Source organism: Nuphar pumila, chromosome 13, assembly GCF_984573655.1.
Source record: "Nuphar pumila chromosome 13, dmNupPumi1.hap1.1, whole genome shotgun sequence".
In the NCBI taxonomy this organism is placed as follows: domain Eukaryota; kingdom Viridiplantae; phylum Streptophyta; class Magnoliopsida; order Nymphaeales; family Nymphaeaceae; genus Nuphar; species Nuphar pumila.
The window spans coordinates 7514725-7537910 of NC_143261.1; the positions used below are offsets into that span (position 1 = coordinate 7514725).

Sequence of the window (23186 nt, forward strand, 5' to 3'; positions counted from 1 at the left end):
TTCTCTTTAGAATAAATCAGCATTTCTGTATTTTCATAAATTGTTTAAATTTTCAGTTTCCAGAATAACAAAACCAAGAATTACAAAGCTCTACAAAATGTACAGAATTCAAGTTGAAATTGACAAATGCAAAGGTGAACGACTTTTAGTTCTTTCATCCACATTCAGGATCCCAAACACCGAATTGAAACCAATCAACCCCAGGGACAAGAGACGTGAGTAAAATGCACAGTAGAACTCACGGTTCCTTAATCAGAATCATCTCCATCTCCAGTAAAATGTACAATTCTTACATCAGAATTGAAGCACGCCCAGCTCCCAGTAGTCTTATTGCATTCCCTTGCTCTAGTCCCAAAACAATACCAGCACATTATTGGCAGTATCATTCATCCTGCTCCACGCTCCTTGCAAGGGCAGTGTGTGGACCCCTTATTTGGATGGTCATATCCAATGTAGGAGACGTTGATTGCTGCACATCATAAGCATCCTGCAGTGATAAACGGCAGATAGGGCAAGTTGACTGCTTCAGCAGCCATGCGTCTATGCAAGCTACATGAAATGTGTGGCCGCACTTTGGCATCACCCTCAAAACGTCTTTCTCTCGGTACTCTCCTAAACAGATTGAGCACCTGATGGAGGGAACCACAATATTTAAAATAAACAGATGCAAGATAGGTGTTCAAGTGCTCATGTCACTTTTCTAGTTATTGTTTTGTTTTGTTTATTTTTGGGTTATTTACAAAACAGAACCTAATCATTTTTCATAATTCAACTTCAAACCCCAAATTTTTTCTAATTCAAGCACATATCTCATTGATTTTATGGCTAACCAAAACAGTACCTGTGGTTAGTTCCTTACACGACAGTTCCTTTTCTCACACATTCTTGATTTTACCTTAATAAAAATCAAATTACCCTTTGATATTTCCCTCTTTTTTCCTTTTTTTTTCTAATTTTCAGTATTCACTTCTATGTTCACATGTAGCCCATCTTCACTACATTGCACAAACCTCCATCTTACCACCAAGGTTACTCTGGACTTATGGCAGGTACAACCTCAAGCCATCGTAAACCTTCCCCATCTTTCTCTATCTCATGTAAAAAGCAAGAATCAACTTTTGAGGACCCTGTGTGGTATTCCTTCAGATTTTCAACTCAAATGTGTTGGGAAGCAGATGAATGAATTTTGGTACTCAAGGGTCTTCCTTTTATTTCAAGTTGGTTAGACACATGAAGCCAGCCGATTTAAGCTGATTCCTATCCTTGATACAAACCATGGACATCAAAGAATTTATGCGAGTGTCCAAAACAAACTCCAACTTTTCTAAAGCAGGAAAAGTACTTTTGAATAATATGACTGAATGTTCTTCGTTCAACATATACACGCCCAATGTACATAACTGGACCCCTCAAAAAATCTGATACAATATCAGGTTAACATGATTCCACCCATACCAGACTTATTTTGTGTCCTTTTGTCAGATATAGGATAAGGTCTACTGAGTGTTTAGAGAGAGAGAGAGATGAGTAAAGAGAAAGAAATTCAATGAGGGTAAAATTGGTATGGTTTGAAATTATTTTAATTATTAACCATAGTTAAAGGATGGATAGTCAGCATGACTATGTAGGTAGACAACTGAAGATAAAAGTATTAAATGTAAACATATATGTATATATATATATATGTTTACATATGCATTTCTGTACATTTCTGTATATTTGTAGTTCAGAGGTATTTTGGTCTTTTCACATGTACAACAAAAATAAATGTTTTTCTATTTTTATTTTATTCTTTTTATTGTAATAATTCCCAGCCTTCATGGTTTTTTTGGGAATTACCAAAGAGTCGTTGGACCCTACCCAACGGCTAGAACTAGATTTCTAACCGTTGGGTAGGTCCCAATGGCTCTATGAGCCACCACATATATATAATGGGGTCTACCCCCTCTCATTTTGTAAGTATTCTCTAAGGGATTATTCTCCAATAATATCAATAATTTTTATGTGTGTTCTCGGTCCTTAGTGGCTCATTCTTGCGTTCTCATGTGTTAACCCATATGAGGCCATATTCTCTAACTGTTCATTTGCCCATAAGTGGCACACGAAAGTATATACTTTAGTTCGTGACATGGTATCAGAGCAAGGTCGTCTCTTTGGTGATATTCAACTCTTCCTCAAGCATATTTGAAGTAGTGTGAAGATCGGGTCTTGCCTTGGGAAGCATGCCTACCAACTTTCTTGAAGATTGGTCATCCGATGAATGCATAGAGATATTGGTACTTCAAAAAGAGTTGAAAATAGTTCCAAGTATTTATTCTTCTTTCTTTCTATTCTCTTTTGCTTTATATTTTTTGGTTCCATGGCTCACAAGTAGTCACAGTAGTCCCAATTAAATTTGATGAGAAGAAATATAATTTATGGGCTACCACCATTAAAAGAATTCTTATTGAAAAATGTTTGTGGGAGTATGTTGATGGTTCCGCAATTGAATCACAACTCACTCTCACAAAATCTATTAAAGAAAATGATGGAACCATTAAGGAAGAGGTTCTCAAAGGAGAAAAAAAGGAAAAGGCTCTTATGAATTATAAGAAAGCCTTGAAAGAATGGAAAATCATTTATGCCAAGGTAGTTTCCCTATTCATGGGAAGTATGAACAAAGATACATGTGAAACTATTTTGGAATTTGAGGAAGTCAATGAAGCATAACTTTTTATTAAACAAATGCATACTCAAAGTGATATTGCCTTTACATGGGAGCTTCAAGATAAAACACGCAATTGTAAACAAGGCGACAAGACTATTAGTATTTTGGCTCTCTAAAGAAGTGGGATCAACTGGCCAAGTTAGAGCCTATTTGGAAAACTCCCAAGAATGCTCAACTTAAAAAGAAGCAAATAAACAATGAGCAATTTTTTCAATTTATGAGAGGATTGAGACCCGAGTTTGAGAAAATGAGAAGCAATATCATTCATAGAAGACAAGATGAGCTTTCTCTTATCAAAGAAGTTTTAACTCAAGTTTGTATGGAAGAGACTAGATTGACAAAATGAAACAAATGAAGCTAAAGACAATGTATTGGTCATTTCAAAGCCGAGAACAAACACTCATAAATGCATATCACCACATTTTTATAAGAACAATAACTATGGGAAGAATCGTGTGTATTAGGTAAAAGGGGATGAAAGGAAAAGATGAGGTGTTTTTTGTCATAATTGTGGAGAACCGGGACATATTAAACCTTTCTACCCAAAATTCAAGAACAAAGATGAAAAAAAGGTTGCTTCAGTAGGTCCTTCACAAGTTGATCAAGATACTTCAAGTAAATCTATTTCAAACATGTCTCTTTTTCAACTCGTGAAAGCATTACAACCTCGTCTCAAAGGACAATTCGTGACCGGTGCCTCCATCTCTTCCTCCTCTCCTCCAGGTATGGCTCCTTAGCATTTAGACTCAGGTGCATTGTTTCATATGACATATGATGGATCTATACTTTCTAACTATAACAATTCTACTGATAAAAAAAATATTTTTACTACCGATGGAACCTCTCTTGATATTAATAAAATTGAAAATAAAAAAAAACTCTTATTTTTAGTATTTCACAAATAAGATTTGTTCCAAATAAAATTTAAATTTGTTTTCTATTTCTCAAATCACTGATCATGGATGTAAAGTCTCCTTCACTTCTAACCAATGTTTAATTCATGATCTCCAGTTCGGAAAGCAAATTGGGAAAGGGTATAGAGAATGAGACTTGTATTACATGGATTAGTTAAAAATCCCCATAAAGACTTTTTGCCTTAATGTTCAAAAATTGGATAAAGTTTTGTGGTATCAAAGACTAGGGCATCCTAGCATATAGAAATTATCCAATGTTCCTCATTTGAGGACTTTTGTAATATGTACTAAATGTATTCTTGCAAAAATGAAATCAATTCCATATCAAGAGAGGTCTTTCTCTGCTTCTAAACCTCTTGAATAAGTCCACTTTGATGTTTGGGGTCATGCTCATGTTGCCTCTAAGAGAGGATACACTTATTATGTTATTTTTCTAGATGATTACTCTCGTTATACCTGAATATATTTTCTTATACATAAATATATAGTATTTGAGAATTTTAAAATTTTTAATAAATTAGTGACAAATCTTTTGGAGACCAATACATCTATTTTTTGTTCCGACTCAAGGGGTGAATACATGTCTAATGACTTTCAACAATATCTAAGAGAAAATAAAATACTCCATTAACAATCATGTGCTAATACACCCTAACAAAACAGATTAGCCAAAAGAAAGCATTAGTACATAATAGAAACCACTAGAACTCTTCTCATATCTAAGAGTGTTCCAAAATATTTTTAGGCTGAAGCAACCCTTACTATAGTATATCTTATAAATAGGTTACACTCCATAAAAATTCAAAATTTTTCAACATATGAAAAGATTTATAAAGTCTCACATGATTATCCTTGACTGAGGGTCTTTGAGTGTAGATGTTTTGTGCTCACTCATAAAGATGATAAATTATCTCCTAAAGTCATCCCATGTATATTTTTAGGATACCGAGTAAACCAAAAAGGATTTAGGTGTTATGATCTTAAAAATAATAAGTTATATATTTCTAAGAACGTCACATTTTTATAACAAGAAAATAGTTTTGGCATTGCCACACCAAAAGATGAAAATGAATATAAGTTTTTAGAAATTTTCCCTGAAAACAATGCCTCACAAAATGAAGACATTGATGAGATAACTTGCAATGAATATTCAGGATCATCCAATTGTCATTCAATACCAAAGAAAAAAGATAATAAACAACTAAGTGCTTCAGAAAAATATTTGAATATAGGAGAACAAGAAAATACAAGAATTAGGCACTCAAAGAGATCACATAGAGCCCTAGATAGTTTTGTACCATATAAATCATTTGAACCTCATTATAGAGCTTGTTTAGCAAAAATCTATTCATACTTTGAATCTTCTACATATAATCAAGAAAAGGAATATATTGAATGGCAACATGCTATGAATGAAAAAATTAAAGTCTTAGAGAAATCTCAAACTTGGGAATTATCTGACATACCAACCAATAAGAAATCAATAGGATATAGGTAGGTATCTAAAGTTAAAATTAAAAGTGATGGATCTCTATAAAGACATAAAGCTAAGTTAGTCGCTAAAGGATATGCTCAAGAATATAGATTTCACTATGATGAAACTTTTACTTCTATAGCACGAACGACTACTGTTCGAATACTCATAGCCATAGCCTCTGGTCAATTTATCAAATGGATGTTAAAAATGCATTTTTAAATGGTGATTTAAAAGAAGTATATATGGATTCACCCTTGGATATAATATTCCTAAGGGAAAAGTTTTGTGCCTTAGAAAAACTTTGTATAGTCTTAAACAATATCCAAGAACTTGGTATGATCGCTTTAGTTCTATTATGCTTAAGCTTAGATATACTTCCTGTTATACCGACAATGCTTTGTTTGTTAAGAATTTCGTTGCAGATATTGTTATTTTATTACTTTATATTGATATGATCGTAACTAGAGCAAATAAACTAGTAGATCAAGTTAAATTTATTCTCAAGCAAAGTTTTGAAATGACTGACCTTGGCTTTCTCAGATTTTTCTTAGGGATTGAGGTTGCATATTCCCCTAAAGGGTACATGCTGTCAATACAAATTTTTGTAGCTAAAATTATTGACAGGTCTGAAATTATTGATGACAAAAGAGTAGATACCAGAGTTGTCAGTCGGGAAAGCAAGAGCTGAAAGCGATTCGGGAAGCAGAAGTGAGAAGCAAGGCACTTCCAAAATTTTAGTAAGCGGGAAGTGCAGGACGACTTGGAAGCGAACCAGGAAACGTCTCAGAAGCAAGAAGAGAAGTGACCTAGGAAGTGAACCGGAAACAACCTAGGAAGCAAGGTGGAAGCACTGGAAAAGCGAGAAAAAAAAACGAAAAAAGAGAAAAAAAGAAATAAAAAAAAGAAGAAAAAAACAAAAAAAGGAAAAAGAAGGGGAAGCACGCTTCTCCTAAATTGGGAAGTGTGTTTCCCAATTTTTTTAGCACTTTCCAACATGTTTCAGAAGCACCACATTTCACACTTCAAAAACACTCTTCAGGGAAGCGTGTTTCCCCAAGTCCTATGGTGCTTCTGGTAACCCTGACAGATACTCCTGAAGTGATAAATCCAAAGATGAAAATCGATGATGGAGAATCTCTTGAAGATCATACTCCATATCGGCAGATGATTAGAGCATTGACATACTTGACTATTACTAGACCACACATAACACATGCAGTCCACACGACTAGTCAATTTCAGCACTCTCCTACCTTTGTGCACATGAGTGTTGTGATGCGTATTATTAGATATTTGAAAAATTCTGCTTCTAAATGAATATTTTTATCTTCGTTTTCTCGTCTTAATTTAATAGCTTATTCTGACTCTGATTGAGGAGAAGACCCAAATGATAGATGCCCAACTACTAGTTTTTGTGTTTTTATAGGAGATTCTCTTATATCATGAAAATACAAGAAGCAATAGAAAGTATCTTTATCCTCCATAGAAGCCGAATATCGAGCTATGACAACCACGACGATTGAAATTGTATGGATGAGGCATTTTCTTAGAGATATAGGAGTAATCGTGATAGAGCCATCAAGACTATATTGTGATAACAAAAGCGCCATCTATATTGCTGAAAATCACACTTTTCATGAGTATACTAAACATATTGAGATGGACTGTCATTATGTTCGTGAAGAAATTTTAAAGAAGACTATTTCACTGCCGTATGTGACTTCAAAATATCAATTTGCAGACTTCTTCACAAAAGCCTTGCCTTGCCAAAGGTTTTATTTCCTATTGGACAAAATTTTGGTGATTTCACTGTATGTTTAAGGGGGAGTGTTAAATGTAAACATATATTTATATATATGTTTACATATGCATTTCTGTACATTTTTGTAAATTTGTAGTTCAGGGGTGTTCTGGTTTTTTCATATGTACAACAGAAATAAGTGTTTTTTATTTTTATTTTATTCTTTTTATTGTAATAATTTTCAATCTTTATGGGTTTTTTGAGAATAACAAAGAGTCATTGGACCCTACCCAACGGCTCTCTATGAGCCACCACCTGTATATAATGGGGTCTACCCCCTCTCATTTTGTAAGTCTTCTCCAAGGGATTATTCCCTAATAATATCAATTATTTTTATGTGTGTTCTCAGCCCTTGACCCACAAGAGGTCATATTCTCTAAGTGTTCTCTTGCCCATAAGTGGCACACCAAAGCATATACTTCATTTCGTGAAAATAAAGTAGGTAATTGTAATTTGTAAATAGCCCTTATATTTAAAAATAAGCTGGCCACTAAATTCGAACTCTGAAAAGGTCCAAAAGAACAAACAGACTGGAATGAGAATTTGCATTTCAACAATCAATCAATAATTCTTCTTATTAATGGGGGAGCTTTAAATTCAATCATGAATTGTTCAGCTCTCTTACTCATCCTGCATGAGGAAACGTGGATGATTGTGAAGACATGATTTCATTTTTCATTATCAGTCAATATTCAGCATTTATGAACTCCTAATCATGTTTGTTGTTCATTCATGAGGGGTATATATATCCTTCACTAATGCCCAAAAAAGAAAAAGAAAGAAACCTTTTACAATGAGCTGGAATGTGTAAGGATGTATAGCCACGTGTGCGCATGTGACAAAGACGATTAAGCATTGAGTTTGACCACTATTACCAAATTGAAATGAGCTAAATTAGACAACCATATCAAGTTTGTGCTCTTCAACAAATGGCAGCAAGAGAGGCTTTTAATGCTTGATTTTGTGAAATTGTAAAAGGTCCAGAAAGCGGAGCCTGAAGAGAGTTTTCACAAAAAGAGACACTTACTGCGCATCTTCTTCAGAAGAGAAATCATCACTGTTGAACTTTGTCGTAGGAAACTTTGCAACAATAATTTGTTCCAATCCATGAATAGTATGTGCTCCCTGTTATCAAGGTTTTGAGAGACCATCCATTCAGAAGAAGATAGTAACAATACAATTTTCAAAATTGATGAATAATAGAGAATTCATAGTTTTGCGCATGACAACGAAATTCAGTCATGTGAATGCCATAAGTTAACCATAAAGACCACTGTAAAAAATAAAGGGTTTGTGGTGAAGGCAACAGGGGATGAAATGAATTCTTGGAGGGGCTAAGCACAAACAATTTTGTGGAATATGGAACAGGGAAGAACTGTTTTGCAACCTGAAAATTTAGAATTTTAGATAGTTCCTATTCAACCAACCATAAGATGATAAGAATAATTTTGCTACAAAGCTTCTTAAAATCCCTACTTTGATGCATGTTAACATTGATAAAAACCAGTGTTATTAACAATACGCCTTTAAGGCACCAAAAGCGTGTCTCACCCCAAGGCGAAGCCCTTTGTGCCTTGAGGTGCATCCATATAACATAAAAGCACTAAGGCACACGCCTCATGGGTTATGTGGCGTATGCCTTAGGGCAAGGCGCGCGCCTCATTTAATTCAAGTCAAATGGGGGTCAAAGCCCCCATTTGACCAAGATTTTGGGGGTTAGGGCCAGGCCTCTCGATTCTCACTCTCTCTCGGCTCTCGGCTCTCGGCTCTCGGCTCTCGGCTCTCGGCTCTCGGCTCTCGGCTCTACATCTCCCTCTCGCCTCTACATCTCCCTCTCTCTCACATCTCATCTCTCCCTCTTGTTAAAAATATATGTATACAATGTATATATATATATATTAGTAACTAGGTTAGTTTAGGCTTCTAATTTTTTTTCTTTTTGGTTTGATTCCAACTAGTCAACAAAGGTTGCCTAGTCATACTTAAGGGACGTTGGGAGGGTCCAATGGCTCTATTTAGAGCCGCTGGGCCTCTTCCAACGTCTCTTTGGAATGTGTATATAAAGGGGTGAAGCCCCCTCACTAATGTAATGCTTCTTGCATATATTCCACTTTAATAAAATAATATCTTTTATATATGAGTGTTCCTTGTGTGCCCATTGAGTGGGTTTTGTGTGTGTCCCTATTTATGGTTCTTTGTGTGTTCATCTTGGTGTTTTCGTGGATCTTATTGTAGCTTTTTGTGTATCCACTTTGGTGACTTGGAGAATATTATTGGAGGTTTTCATTTCCTTACATGGTATCAGAGCTTGGTGATCAAGCAGAAATTGTTGAAGCTCTATTGCAATTCTTATTCAAGTGAGGTATGATCGTGATTGTTTTCAAGAACTAGGTTGGTGGTGATTGCGTGGAAAAGGAATGCTCGTGCTCTTGATTAGTGGCCTTTGCATGGTGGAGTGCTCATGATTTTCACCCTAGCCCTTGTTCTCCTTCCTTCTAGTCTTTTTTTTTATCTTTGCCCTTGTAAAATGGATAATGAAAATATCACTATAAAACCCATCAAGTTCAATGATTCAAACTATATAACATGGGATTCAATTATGAAGCACCTCATATGAGGAAAAGGGTTGTAGGGATTAGTAGATGAGACTGATCCGGTACCCAAACTAATTCTTATCAAAGTAGAAAGTGAGAAAGAGATACCTTTTACGGAGGTTGAGAAAAATAAGGCAATGACCACTTACGAGAAGAAGTGGAAGGAATGGAGAATAAAATATACCAAGATTATGTCTTGGTTCATTAATAGCATCGACATTAAAAAGTGTTCAAGTCTTGCTAAATTCGAACATGCAAACAATGCATTAGATTATCTTAAGAGAATATATTCTCTCAAGGATATTGCACATGTGTGCAACTTGCAAGACAAGATACAAAATATGGTTCAAGGAGACAAAAGCATTAGAAAATACTATAATGGTTTGTCCGAACTATGGGAAGAATTGGCTCTTCTTGAACCAAAGTGGCATTGTTCGGAAGATATAAAACTCCGCCAAAATAAAATTGAGAAGTACTTTTACTAATTTATTAATAGGTTGAAATCGAAGTTTGAATCCACCAAACCCGTTCTCCTTCATCGAGGAAAAGTCCCTTAAATAGAAGACACTATAGAAGAATTAAGTATGGAGGATAATAAACTTAAAAAGCATATCTCTAAGAGTGATGACGACTTGGTTCTAGCTGTATATATTCGTAACTATGTCACATGGGTGCGGGTGCGGGTGCGGCACTTCCAAAAAACCCGGGTGCGGGGGTGCGGCAGGGGCAAAAATGTAATATATATATATATATATATATATATATATATATATATATATATATATATATATATATATATATAAAGGGGAGAGAGAAAATCCTTTACGCAAAAAAGGATTTGATCCTGCCAGGAGCTGTCAGCTGCTGACAGCTCCTGCCAGGACTGACAGGAGCTGACAGCTGCTGCCAGGACTGACAGGAGCTACGCAAAAAAGGATTTGAGGAGCTGTCAGCTGCTGACAGCTGCTGCCAGGACTGACAGGAGCTGCCAGGAGCTGACAGCTCCTGACAGGAGCTGCCAGGACTAACAGGAGCTGCCTTTTCAAATCTGATTTTCTCTGCTGACAGCTCCTGTCAGCAGCTGACAGGAGCTGTCAGCAGATTTTTTTTTTTTAAATTCGCAGCCCATCAGCAGCTGTCAGCTGATTTTTTTTTAAAAAAAATCGCAGCCCATTTCAGAAGGCAAATTTTTTAAAAAAAAAAATCCAAAAAAAATGGACCTAAATGATCCTGGGTGCGGTCAACGCACCCAGGATCGGGTTGACCGCACCCGGTGCCGCACCCACACCCGCACCCGCGTCGAGTCGCGTCGATGCGGGTGCGGCACCCTGCTGGCCGAATCCCTGTGACATAGATTCGTAACTACAAACCGCCATACTATAAAAGGCTAAATGATGAGAAGCAAGGCAATGAGTATAAAAGAAAGAAAGTTATTTGCTACTATTGCAGTGAACCGAGATATGTAAAAACATATTGTCCTAAATTGAAGAAACCATATGAGAAGAAGGTTGTCTCTGTTGGACCTCCATAAGAGTCAAGTGATTTATCTATTGGAAATGTCCTTGACATAATTAGTGGAGACTCTTCAACCTCTACTCAAAAGAGCATCCTCATCCACTAGAGCCATGGTCTCTTTATTCGGTTTTTCTGATCTCAATAAATCTCTTTGGCTTCTTGACTCAGGTGTCACTTTTCATATGTCACCAAATGGTGATATGTTATCCGAATGTCATAACTCAAGTGGGTCAAATGTTTTCACAGATGATGAAGCATCTCTTGAGATAAAAGGAATAATAAATTTTGAAAATATTTCTCAAAATTCAAAAAGATTTTGTATTCCAAAAATTATATATATTTCTAAATTGAACTTAAACCATTTATATGTTTCTCAATTATCTGACCATGAATGTAATGTTTTCTTCTCCTCTCGTAGTTGTCGAGTGCAGGATCGTCAGTCAGAGAAGCTGATTGGGAAAAGCCATAGAGAATAAGACTTATACTACATGAATTTTTTGAAAATACCCAAGAATACATTTTGTTGCAATTTTCAAAAATTTGATTTGGATCTATGGCATAAGAGACTTGACCATCCTAGTATATCTAAGATTCAGTTTTTTCAAAGATGAAAATTTTTTGTAATTTTGAAAATTTTACATGTGAAATTTGTATTCTTGGTAAAATGAAGAGATTATCATTTCAAGAAAGAACCTTTGTTTCTTCCTGACTACTTGAGTTAATACATTCGGATGTATGGGAACCAACACCTGTTATATTAAAGGGTGATTTTTAGAAATACCCAAGAATACATTTTGTTGTAATTTTCAGAAATTAGATTTGGATCTATGGCATAAGAGACTTGACCATCCTAGTATATCCAAGATTCTGTTTTTTCCAAAGATGAAATTTGTTTGTAATTTTGAAAATTTTACATGTGAAAATTGTATTCCTGGTAAAATGAAGAGATTACCATTTCAAGAAAGAACCTTTGTTTCTTTCCGACTACTTGAGTTAATACATTCAAATGTATGGGAACCAACACCTGTTATATCAAAGGGTGATTTTATGTATTATGTAATCTTTTTGGATGATTTTATGAGATACTTGGATTTATTTTCTTAAACACAAGTCTAAAGTTTTCTCACATTTTCAAATATTTCACAATTTAGTCAAAAATCAATTCAAGAATGATATTTTTATCTTTCGCACTGATTCAGGGGCAGAGTTTTTATCAAAAGAATTTAAAAATTACCTAGACCTATACAATATCATACATAAAAAAACTTGAACTTATACCTCTTAACAAAATGGTTTAGTTGAAAGGAAGTATAGGCATATTATAGAAACAAGAACTTTACTTATTATAAACCAAGTACTTAAAGATTTTTGGACTGAAGCTACATTAACTGCAGTTTATCTTATTAACAAAATGTCATCTTCTTTGAAAAACATATCTCCTATTGAAAAACTTTTTAAACAAATCCCAGATTACACTCGACTGAGAGTTTTTAGATGTAAGTATTTTGTTGTTACTGACAAAAATGATAAACTCTCTCCTCATGCTATTCCTTGTGTCTTTTTAGGATATGCAAATAATAAAAAAGGCTACAAATGTTTTGACTTTAAAACTAAGAAGTTATATGGTTAAGGAATGCACCCTTTTTAGAAAAAAAAGTTTCTTTGAAATTGAGAAAATTGAGAAAATAAATGAGTATTCTTTTCTGTTGGATTTAATTTCAAAGATTGGTAATTGTGATATTGATGAAGATCAGGAAGTTAAAAGTGATGTGATGAGTGAAGAACAATCTATATCCAATATTCTAGGCGTGGTAATTCTGAACATCCATGTGCTCTTAAAAACTATACCAATGATGAAAAACAATTAGAAATAATAGGTAGAAATACAAGCCAGAAGGTCATATAGAGTATAAAAAATCCTTGAAAATTTTGTGTCCTATGAGTCATTTTCACCTAAGTATCAAGCCTATATTGCATTAATGCATTCCTATATAAAACCTTCCAACTATATTAAAGCAAAGGAACATCCTGAGTGGGTAGAAGCTATGGAAGTGCAATTAGATGCCTTAGAAAAGACGAATACTTGAATTGTCCAAGACATTCACCCTAAAAAAGAAACATATAGGTTGTTGATGGGTATATAAGGTTAAAACCAAGAGTAATAGAACTCTTGAAATGTACAAAGTCAGATTAGTTGACAAGGGATATTCCTAAAAGTATGAAATAGATTATGAGAAAACTTTTGCTCCAGTTGCTAGAATGACCACAGTTAGGACCTTAGTAGCTCTTGCCTCTGTGAAGAAATGACCTATATACCAAATGGATGTTAAGAATGTGTTTCTCAATAGTAAATTCGTTAAAAATGTCTATATGGAGGTACCACCTAGTATAGTTATTCCTAAGGGAAAGTCTCTTCATTTAGATAAGGCTCTATATGGCCTTAAGCATGCTCTAAAGGACTGATATGACAGGTTTAATAAAGTTATACTTGATGTTAGATTTCAATCTTGTTTAACTGAAACAACCTTGTTTGTTAAGATTTCTTATGCAGGTATTCTTCTTCTTCTTTATGTAGACGATATAATCATCACAGAAGGTGACAAACAGGGAGTTGAAAACATTAAAAGACTTCTCAAAATATATTTTAAAATGATTGATTTTGGGGTTTTAAAGTATTTTCTTGGTATAAAAGTTGCTTATTCTTCTAAAGGTTATTTGTTGACTCCATCTAAATTTGTGTTGGATATTATTGTCAAGTTTAATATCTCAGATAATAAGAAGGTTGGCACTCCCGAAGTTGTAAAAGTCAAAATAAAGATTAATGATAGAGAACTACTTAAAAATCCAACACCATACAGACAACTTGTTGGAGCATTGTCATATCTTTCAATTACGAGACCTAACATTGCACATGCAGTTCACACAACAAGCTAGTTTCAACATGCTCTCACTATTTTTCATATAAGAGCAGTTTTACGCACTATTAGATATATTAAAACTTTTATTTTTTGAAAACTTTTCTTGTCTGCTTCTTCATCATTAGATTTAATTGCTTATATTGATGTTGATTGGAGAGGTAATCCCAACAACTGCTTTTGTGTTTTTAGGTGACTTGTTGATTTCATGGAGATGAAAGAAGCAGCAGAAGGTTTCTCTTAGTTCAACTGAAGCAGAATACTGAGTCATATCTATAACCACTATGGAAGTGGTCTGGCGAAGAAGATTGTTGGCTGACATGGGAGTCTAGATTAAAGGAACATCTAGAATATGTTGTGACAACAAAAGTTCCATCTACATTGCCAACAACTAGGCTTTTCATGAACGTACCAAGCATATTGAGATGAACTGTCAGTTCGAGAGGAGTATCTACATGGCACTATTGAACTTTCATATGTTACTTTCGAATATCAATTGACGATTTTCTTCACCAAACCTCTTGTTGCTCCTAGATTTCACTTTCTCTTAGACAAACTTTCGCTTATCCAACCGTAAGTTTGAAGGAAAGTGTTAAAAATATATGTATACAATGTATATATAAATATATATAAGTAACTAGGTTAGTTTAGGTTTTTACTTTTTTTTTCTTTTTGGTTTGATTCCAACTAGCCAACAAAGGTTGACTAGTCAAACTTAAGGGACATTGGGAGGGTCCAACAACTCTATTTAGGGTTGTTGGGCATCTTCCAACATCTCTTTGGAACGTGTATATCAAGGGGTGAAGCCCCCTCACTCTGCTTCTTGCATGGATTCCACTTGAATAAAACAATATTCTTTATTTGTGAGAGTTCCTTGTGTGCCCCTTGAGTGGGTTTTGTGTGTGAGCCTATTTCTGGTTCTTTGTGTGTTCATCTTGGTGTTTTCGTGGATCTTATTGTAGCTCTCGTATATCCACTTTGGTGACTTGGAGAACATTGTTGGATCATGTCTCGTCTCTAAGAAAAAGAAGCAAAAGAAGAAGAATACCTAGAGGTACCGCCTCCTCTTCTTCCTCCCCTTTCTTCTTTCTCCCCCTCTTCATTTTTCTCTTCTCCTTCTTCCTCTGCCTCTTCTTCCCCACTGTTTTTTCCTCTTCTCCCCTATTCTTCTTCTTCTTCTTCTCCACTGTTCTTCCCCCCTTCTGCTTGTCTCCTCCCTCTTCTTCCTCTCCTCCTCTATATTTTCTCTCCTCCTTCTTCTTCCTCCGCCTCTTCTTCCCCCATTGTTTTTTCCTCTTCTCCTTTGTTCTTTCTCCCTTCTGCTTGCCTCCTCCCTCCTCTATATTTTTTATTCTCCTTCCTCTGCTTCTTCCCCCACTCTTTCTTCCTCTTCTCCCTTATTCTTCTCGCATGTCCTTCTTCTTCTCTCCTGTTCTTTCTCCCTTCCTCTCGCTTCCTCCCTCTTCTTTTGATTGTTATTTGTATGTTTTAATTTATTTGGATTTTTATTAGTTGGATTTTTATATTCCTGTGGAAGCATGCATAGTTAATTTTGTTGATTTAAGTTTTTTTATAAAAGCCTGAAACTGTAATAAAATATGCGAAAAAACAAATACAAAGTGCACAAGCACTATTACAAGTCCAATAAAGAACAAAAACAAAAGTACTAGGGCACTACACAAATACAAAGTGCACATATAAGACTTCAAAGAGTCAAAACAATAACATAAAAAATGTCATCTTTATTGAGTAGAATGCTTAGGAAAAACATTAGAAACAAATAAGGGTTTTTACCCCTATTTATACACAAGAGGTAGTCTTAATAGAGCTGTTGGAACAGTCCAAAGTTCCAAACTCCATGCTGACTAGTTCCAAAAGAACCTAACTAAAAGAGCCCCTCAAAACCAAGGCAATTACAAAAATAAAAATAAAAAAATACAAATTTGTCCCTACAGGACAGACCTATATACAAAAAATAAAAATATTAATATGCCCCTTATGGGCATTACTTATTACAACAAAATTATATATATTCATTATATTACAAATATATATATATATATATATATATATATGTATTAATACCTTCCCTCAAACTTATGGTATAAACACCGAAAGTTTGAAAATACAAAAAGAAAACAAAGGGAAGGATCCAAGTCTTCAATGATAATCTTCTCCAATGTCTGCATTGGCTATCTCCATCTTCATGATAAATATAAGAATTCAAATGAGCTCACAAAAAAGAAGAAATAATTAAATTCATCCAAAAAATGCAAGATAACCAACATAGAACAAATCTAAATATCTTCAACATATATATCCAACATGCAATTAAAGCATATTCAATGCACATAATAATGCATGAAAAATTTTCAATGAATAAACATCTTCCATATAGGAAAAACAGGCAGCGAACAAGATTAGAACGTTCATAAAGAGATTTTAAAAATCCCACATTCAACAAATTATAACAAAAGAAATGATATGTACAAATCTCAACCCCAATTTGTTCACCACAAGCAACCACATCTTTGACCTCCAACCCAAAAACCTCAAAATTCAAGTGTATCAATGCATAGGACAAGAGATTAAACACAAATGTTAACAATAACCATACTAATGACCATGCACCAGCAATATTGGCTATCTAACAATACAAATCCACTACAACCATAAAAGGTGCACATCCCCAACCTCACAAATGATTGTAAAACTGCAAACAATAACATCAGCTACAATGGGTACACATAACTCACCATAAGCATGGTTGTAAATTAATAAACAAAAATCTTTTATTAAAAAAAAACACTCAAATAATAAGAGTGGAGAAAGCAAGATAGACAAATAATATACTGTAATGAAGACAAACTGATGTCAATAACCAAGAAGATTTGAAAACAATATTCAAATCAATGCAATAAATTTTGCAATAATATGGGATTTAATCCATAAGGACCAAAAAATGGTCACAAGCAAATAACAATAGACTCATCACTAACAAAAATCGATACAAGCATCTAATAAACAATAAAGGTCAAATAAATAATTGTCTGATACAACTCACTCATAGAACCAGAGGTCAATTAGCTGTCAATCAAAGACAAGACAAGTGTCAATACAACATTCATAAACTTGGCAATCTATACTGACAAGAAGATAGATGTGCACACATAACTCACCTCAACAACTAACTCTGGTTCCACAACATCAAGGTGCACAAAAACAATTGAGTGACACAATACAGTCATAGAACCAAGAGCAAAAAATATTGACAATTTATACTCATAAGAAAACACATGTGCACATAACTCACCTCAACAACTAACTCTGGTTCCACAACATCGAGGTGCACAAAAAAACAATTGAGTGATACAACACACTCATAGAACCGAAGGTCAATCAACTGCCAATCAAAGCAAAAAATATTGGCAATCTATACTGACAAGAAGACAGAGGTGCACATATATCTCACCTCAACAACTAACTCTAGTTTCACAACACAGAAAGTGCATACAACTCATCTTGATAAGGCTAAACGAATAATAATGAATGTATCGAAAGAAGAATGATGAACTAACAAAGTCATATAAAGAGGCAAATAGAAAATCCTTGAAAGACACATTTTAAGGAACAAGAACCAATTTGACAAAAATTGCAAGTCAAGTGAAATCCTCAAATAAGTTTAGTAAAATCATGCAACAAATGCAATCATATGATAAGATAAAATGTCCATCAAGGAGAGTCTTTAACAAGAATGTCCATCAATAGATACAAAATAGACAAGGACAAAAGTGAACCACAAAAGGTACACTTTCAAAACCCACAAAGGGCAAACATAGGGAAGGTTGTAAAAAAAATATATTTTATTAATACCAAATATGCAAAAAGCATAATACTTAAAACTCCAGTAAAGTAACATGATGTAAAGAACATATAAGATAGCGTTCATTAAGGAGCTATGAGTCTAAGAAATATCACAACCACAAAGGCACAAACTATTCAAGTGCAATAAAATTACATCCCAAATGGGCACAATCACAAGGGCCTTTAAAAGGGCCAACAAGAGAACACACAATAACATAAATATTTTTAATAACTTTAAAAAGCATACTTGAAAAGTATTCATAAATCTCATAGAGGAGTTCAACACAAATTCCACAAGAATGAGTGCATAATTCTCATAAAAGAACAAATTTTGTATGAAGAAATCATACTTAATTCCTTATGCAAAAATAGACAAACTCATTCATCAATGTGTATGTACGACAATCATGTGCACAAGGATCATATATCAATATGAAAAAACATGTATTCAAATTTCAAAATAACAAGATATCCATGAACACTAAGACCTTAACCACATAAAATCCTTAATACTAAATAAAATATTTTATGTTTCACATAAGAATACATCAAAGAGAAAAGAAAGAAATTCAAATACATGTTAAGCAAAATCTCATAAAATCATACTTGTGAATGGAACAAAAAGCCATTTTAAAATAAATATTTTAAAATCATTTAAAAATGTTTAACAATATTAGAAAAATAAAACAAAATACAATATACAAAAAGCATTAAATTTGAAGTCACACATAAGAACCTATTTTGACATTTATAACCATGAAGTGCTCAAATAAAGCATCTAAGTGACAAAAATACATGCTCAAGAATACTAGATCATATGCGTACATATTAAATAAAGAGAGTTAAAAAATCTAAGATTCAAACTATATCTCATAAAGAATACACATATATAAATATAATTTCATAAGACCAAATAAATATTATAAACTATTTAAAAACATAAATCAAAATACATTTAAAAAGTATTTAAAGATTTTAGTTTTAACACAAATAACAAATAAATTTTCAAAGATAAGAAAAATGAGTGCTTTCTTATGCATGATGCATGAGATAGACAACTCAAGTAAAAATAAAGATTTAAGATACATACCAGGTCAAGATCTCTATTGAATCTAAGCCATACATCGATCACGATTCCTTCACGAAGCACGAACTCGAACCAAAGAATCCCAAGACCCAAAAAGGCAAAAAATACCAAGAAAATTTTCTTGGCTCTGATACCATGCAACGAAATATGTGGAAAATAAATACAAAGTGCACAAGCACTATTACAAGTCCAATAAAAAACAAAAACAAAAGCACTAAGGCCCTACACAAATACAAAGTGCACATACAAGACTTCAAAGAGTCAAAAGAATAATACAAGAACATAAAAAGTATCATCTTTATTGAGTAGTATGCTTAGGAAAAACATTAGAAACAACTGAGTTTTTTTACCCCATTTATACATAAGAGGCAGTCTCAATAGAGCTTGTTGGACTGTTCCAACAGCTCTATTGACTAGTCACTATATGTTGAATAGTCCAAAAAGAACCTAACTAAAAGAGCCCCTCAAAACCAAGGCAATTACAAAAAATATAAAAAACAAAAATAAATACAAAACTGTCCCTATAGGACATACCTATATACAAAAGTAAAAAGACTAAAATGCCCTTTATGGCCATTACTTATTACAACAAAAATCATATATATACATATTTTAACAAAAGCTTGTTAATTTTTTTGATATATGCATAGTTGTTAGTTTCTAAATTTTATTTGTTTATGTGAATTTTTCTATAAAATCCTGAAAGCATGCATAATTAATTTCGTTGATTAGCTTTTTCTATAAAAGCCCGAAAGCATGTTAATTTTGTTGATATATACATAGTTATTACTTTTTGAGTTTTATTTGCTTCCGTGAATTTTTCTATAAAAGCCCGAAATCATGTTTGTGTGTTATTGTGCTTCTGTAATTGAATATATAATTATATATGTATATACAGTTATATATATGTAATTATGTATACAGTTAATGCTAATATGCATTTTTTGATAATGACATGATGTTGAGAAATTCGATTGTTACTGATTTTGTTACTTAATTTTTTATTTAATGCTCATATTTTATTTATTAGATACTTACATAAATCAAGTTGTTGCATTAATGTTACTTTTACATGCTAATCTCATATTTTCAGTATTTATTTGATATTTTCTATTTCTTATTGGTTGTTGCTTCATCAATAAAGCATTTCTTTTATTTGTTTGTATTTGTAGATATTTTTAAATGTTTTTTAAGTTAAATTTTTTTTTAGGCCTCGCTTCAGTTTTTGGTGGAGTGCTATGCTACACCTCAATGCTTTTCACAACATTGATGAAAACAAAAAATTTCATTATAGATATCAACCAAGCTAATGTGAAAGTTGGCGTGCCTGACAGAGAGTGTTCCTTTATATGCATATGTGCAGAGATATATGCAAGTAGCATTAAATGAACACACTCATTTATGTAAATGTATCCAGGCATATATTCATTGGCATGTGTTAGAGCATAACATGTGGGTCAGTGCATGCGCATTTGCAAGTATAAGTGTGTACAGAATAGAGTTACCGAAAGCGCCTAGGCATATGGGGAAGCGTGCTTCCCCGAAGCGCATTTCGAAAGCACGAAACATCGCGCTTCTGAAATGCGCAGGGAAGCGTTTCCCTTTTTTGGGAAGCGCGCTTCCCCCTCACTTCCCCATTTTTCATTTTTTTTAAATTTTGTTTTAAATTTTTATTTATTTTTTTTCTCTCTTTTTTCGCTTCCCCCTTGCTTCCGGTTCGCTTCCTAGGTCGCTTCCCGTTCGCTTCCTAGGTCGCTTTCGAGACGGTTCGTGATTCGCTTCTAAGTTGTCCCACGCTTCCCGCTTCCTAAAATTTTGAAAGTGCCTCGCTTCCCGCTCCCGCTTCCTCGACTGGCAACCATGGTGCAGAATATGCTTATGTACCTCCATTTGCATGCGTGTGTATGCATTCACATGATCGTACAGTCATTTCCCCCTGTAAATCCATTTACCCTGTTGGTTTTTCATGTTAACAGTAATGAAGTTACTGAATGAGGGATAATTTGAAACCTTCAATTACATCATACTTCTACATCCCCAAACCCAACATGATAGTTCATGAGAAGCAGCTACTTTAAGATCCATATTAACAATACACAAAGAAATGACTGCTGCCTAAATTCCACTAAATGCTAAGGTTAACCAACGGTGTAGCACCAAATAAAACATGATATACTGTTCTGCATATTCCCATAAAAAATTGTCAATTTTGGCATCCTTCCAAAAGAATAGAGCGAACACTTGTTCATCTATGTTTATCAAATAATTGCACATTTCTACATTGTGATCATGTTCGTGCGCAAAGTCATCCTCTTGTTGGTATGTGTTCCTGTTTGTGCAGAAAAAGCATTATACAAGCTTTGCAACAAACTCACACATTAAGCACTTTTGCCCACAGTGAATTTAGAAAGTTTTCACATAAAGAATCAGCTTCAGCAAACTTGAAGAATTTGATGAAGGGAGGGAGTAAAATACTAAAATTTCCGTTCCATCAACATGGTCCATTACTTTCTTTAATACAAGAAATGGTTATCATCTCACGGACTGGAATCAATTTTCCCATAAATATAGAATGAAGTTAAAAGAAAAAGCAAAAATCAGAACTGTGCTTAACAAAAGAAGAGTTGGACAAAAGACCAACATGTATATTGCTACTGTTCACGCCAAATTCTACTTCATGTAATCCATTACAAATCAATACAACAAAAACCAACCAAACTAAAACGAACTATTCAAGAAGCAGGATTACCAACTCTACATGTGGCTGCAATTGCAAATCTTCCCGCTGCTCCCTTCTCGACGCGGCCCTCGCGCAGACCAGCCTGGTGCACACAAGCGCGAAGAACACAAAGCTAATCCCGAAACCCATAACAATCATAACCAAATATAGTCCAGAAACAAACATGGCTACCGAGAAAACGATTAGATCCCATTCATTCCTTCTGAAATCGAGAGAACCCAGATGGGTATTTTTCAGGCTAACGAATCAAAAACCATATATGGGGCAGTCTGGAACCATGAAAAGGAGAATAAGGAATAAGAGAAATATGTTCTTCTTACCTTGGGGCTTGAGGTTTTACGTCAATCATTTGAGGGGTTGTCAGATAGGGACCCGCGAAGAGATTTCGGTCAATTAAGAAAGAAGCCGTCGTTTTCGTTGCAGGTGGGTTTGAATCAGAGGCTTGCTTCTTTCTGATTCTGAATGTCAAATGGATTCGTATCTGAAGCAAGCTTGCTTGCTTGCTCTTTATGATTCTGAATGTGGGGCCTTCAGCTTCTGCTCCCACCCTATTCCGTGCACGGCCTGTAACTCCAATGATTCTGCAGCCCCATTGAATCTCTCTCTCTCTCTCTCTCTCTCTCTCTCTCTCTCTCTAGGCCTGTCAGCGGTTCGGGTATGACCCGAATCACCCCGGATCAGATCTGATACGAACTCGGTTCTGTAATATTGGGTTTGGTCAGGATACCTGTTCGGATCAAACCTACAGAGTCAGAATGGAAAATTGAAAAGTATGTTATATGAAATTTCACGCCAATCTATAACTGGAGTTCTGAATAATACCCTTTTTATCTAAAGCACATAAAAATATTTTCACGATCAAATCCAGATATGGGTGTGGTTTCACATAGGTGGTTAGATTCAGATCCGGACTTAAAGCCAGCACCTTAGAATCGGATCCGAGGTTGGACCCACCTGAGTCCGGCAAAGGTTCAGCTTGTTCACGGACCTAAAGAGACCGTTTTAAGAGGCTTCCACACCTTGAAACAAACATAGCCGCCAATAAAAAAGCAAGAAGCAATGCACCAAGTATGACGCAAAAGAAGGAGAGGGTTGTGTATGTTCGCCCCCGATGATTCACTGAATCCCACGCCTGTATTCGGGGCTTTGAATCACGTATACAAGCACATGGGGCTCGTATTCCTGTGTATGTTGACATAACTTTGCATCGGACTCTGGTGTTGTTGCAAAGACTTAAGTACCCTTTATTGCTATTTTTCTCATAAAGTGATGGTTTAAGAAAATGACAAAAATGCCCTTCATTCAAAAAAGAAAAAACAAATAGTTCAAAAAAAGAACAAACATGTCCTCCATCCAGAAAGTCGAGGATGATGTTGACTCTTCAAAGTCTTCTTCTTTTTCTGTTAAAAAAAAAGACAAACATGTCTTCTTCTTCTTTCTCCGTAAAACACTGTAAAACCCTTTCTCTCTCTAGAGAAGAAATCAAGGGAAACAAAGAGTTCTTCCTGGAGAAGGCCATGAACATCAACCCTCTCACTCTCTCTCCTTTCTCTCTCTACTTCTGTGCACATC

The 23186-nt window shown here is 34.6% G+C and overlaps 1 protein-coding gene across 2 annotated transcripts; it reads right to left on the reverse strand.

Annotated features, from left to right (window-relative positions):
* On the reverse strand, positions 1–21996 carry LOC149817651 (RING-H2 finger protein ATL8-like). Of its 2 annotated transcripts, none has more exons than XM_089985723.1 (4): positions 21935–21996; positions 21624–21816; positions 7927–8024; positions 1–629 (listed from the first exon to the last, which is right to left on the reverse strand). In XM_089985723.1, the coding sequence occupies exons 1-4, from the start codon at positions 21961–21963 to the stop codon at positions 383–385; spliced, it is 567 nt and encodes a 188-aa protein (XP_089841849.1). In that variant the 5' UTR covers positions 21964–21996; the 3' UTR covers positions 1–382. The 2 variants fall into 2 exon arrangements, with proteins under 2 accessions (XP_089841849.1, XP_089841848.1); XM_089985722.1 differs by having other exon boundaries at positions 21624–21852; positions 21935–21978.
* Positions 21997–23186: the final 1190 nt, after the last annotated feature.

Coding starts and splice junctions, on each gene's coding strand:
- LOC149817651 (XM_089985722.1), bottom strand. CDS start 21,963: ATGATTGACGTAAAACCTCAAGCCCCAAG. Junction 21,853..21,934: donor GTAAAACCTCAAGCCCCAAG/GTAAGAAGAACA, acceptor TTGATTCGTTAG/CCTGAAAAATACCCATCTGG. Junction 8,025..21,623: donor TGCAGCCACATGTAGAGTTG/GTAATCCTGCTT, acceptor CCTTGATAACAG/GGAGCACATACTATTCATGG.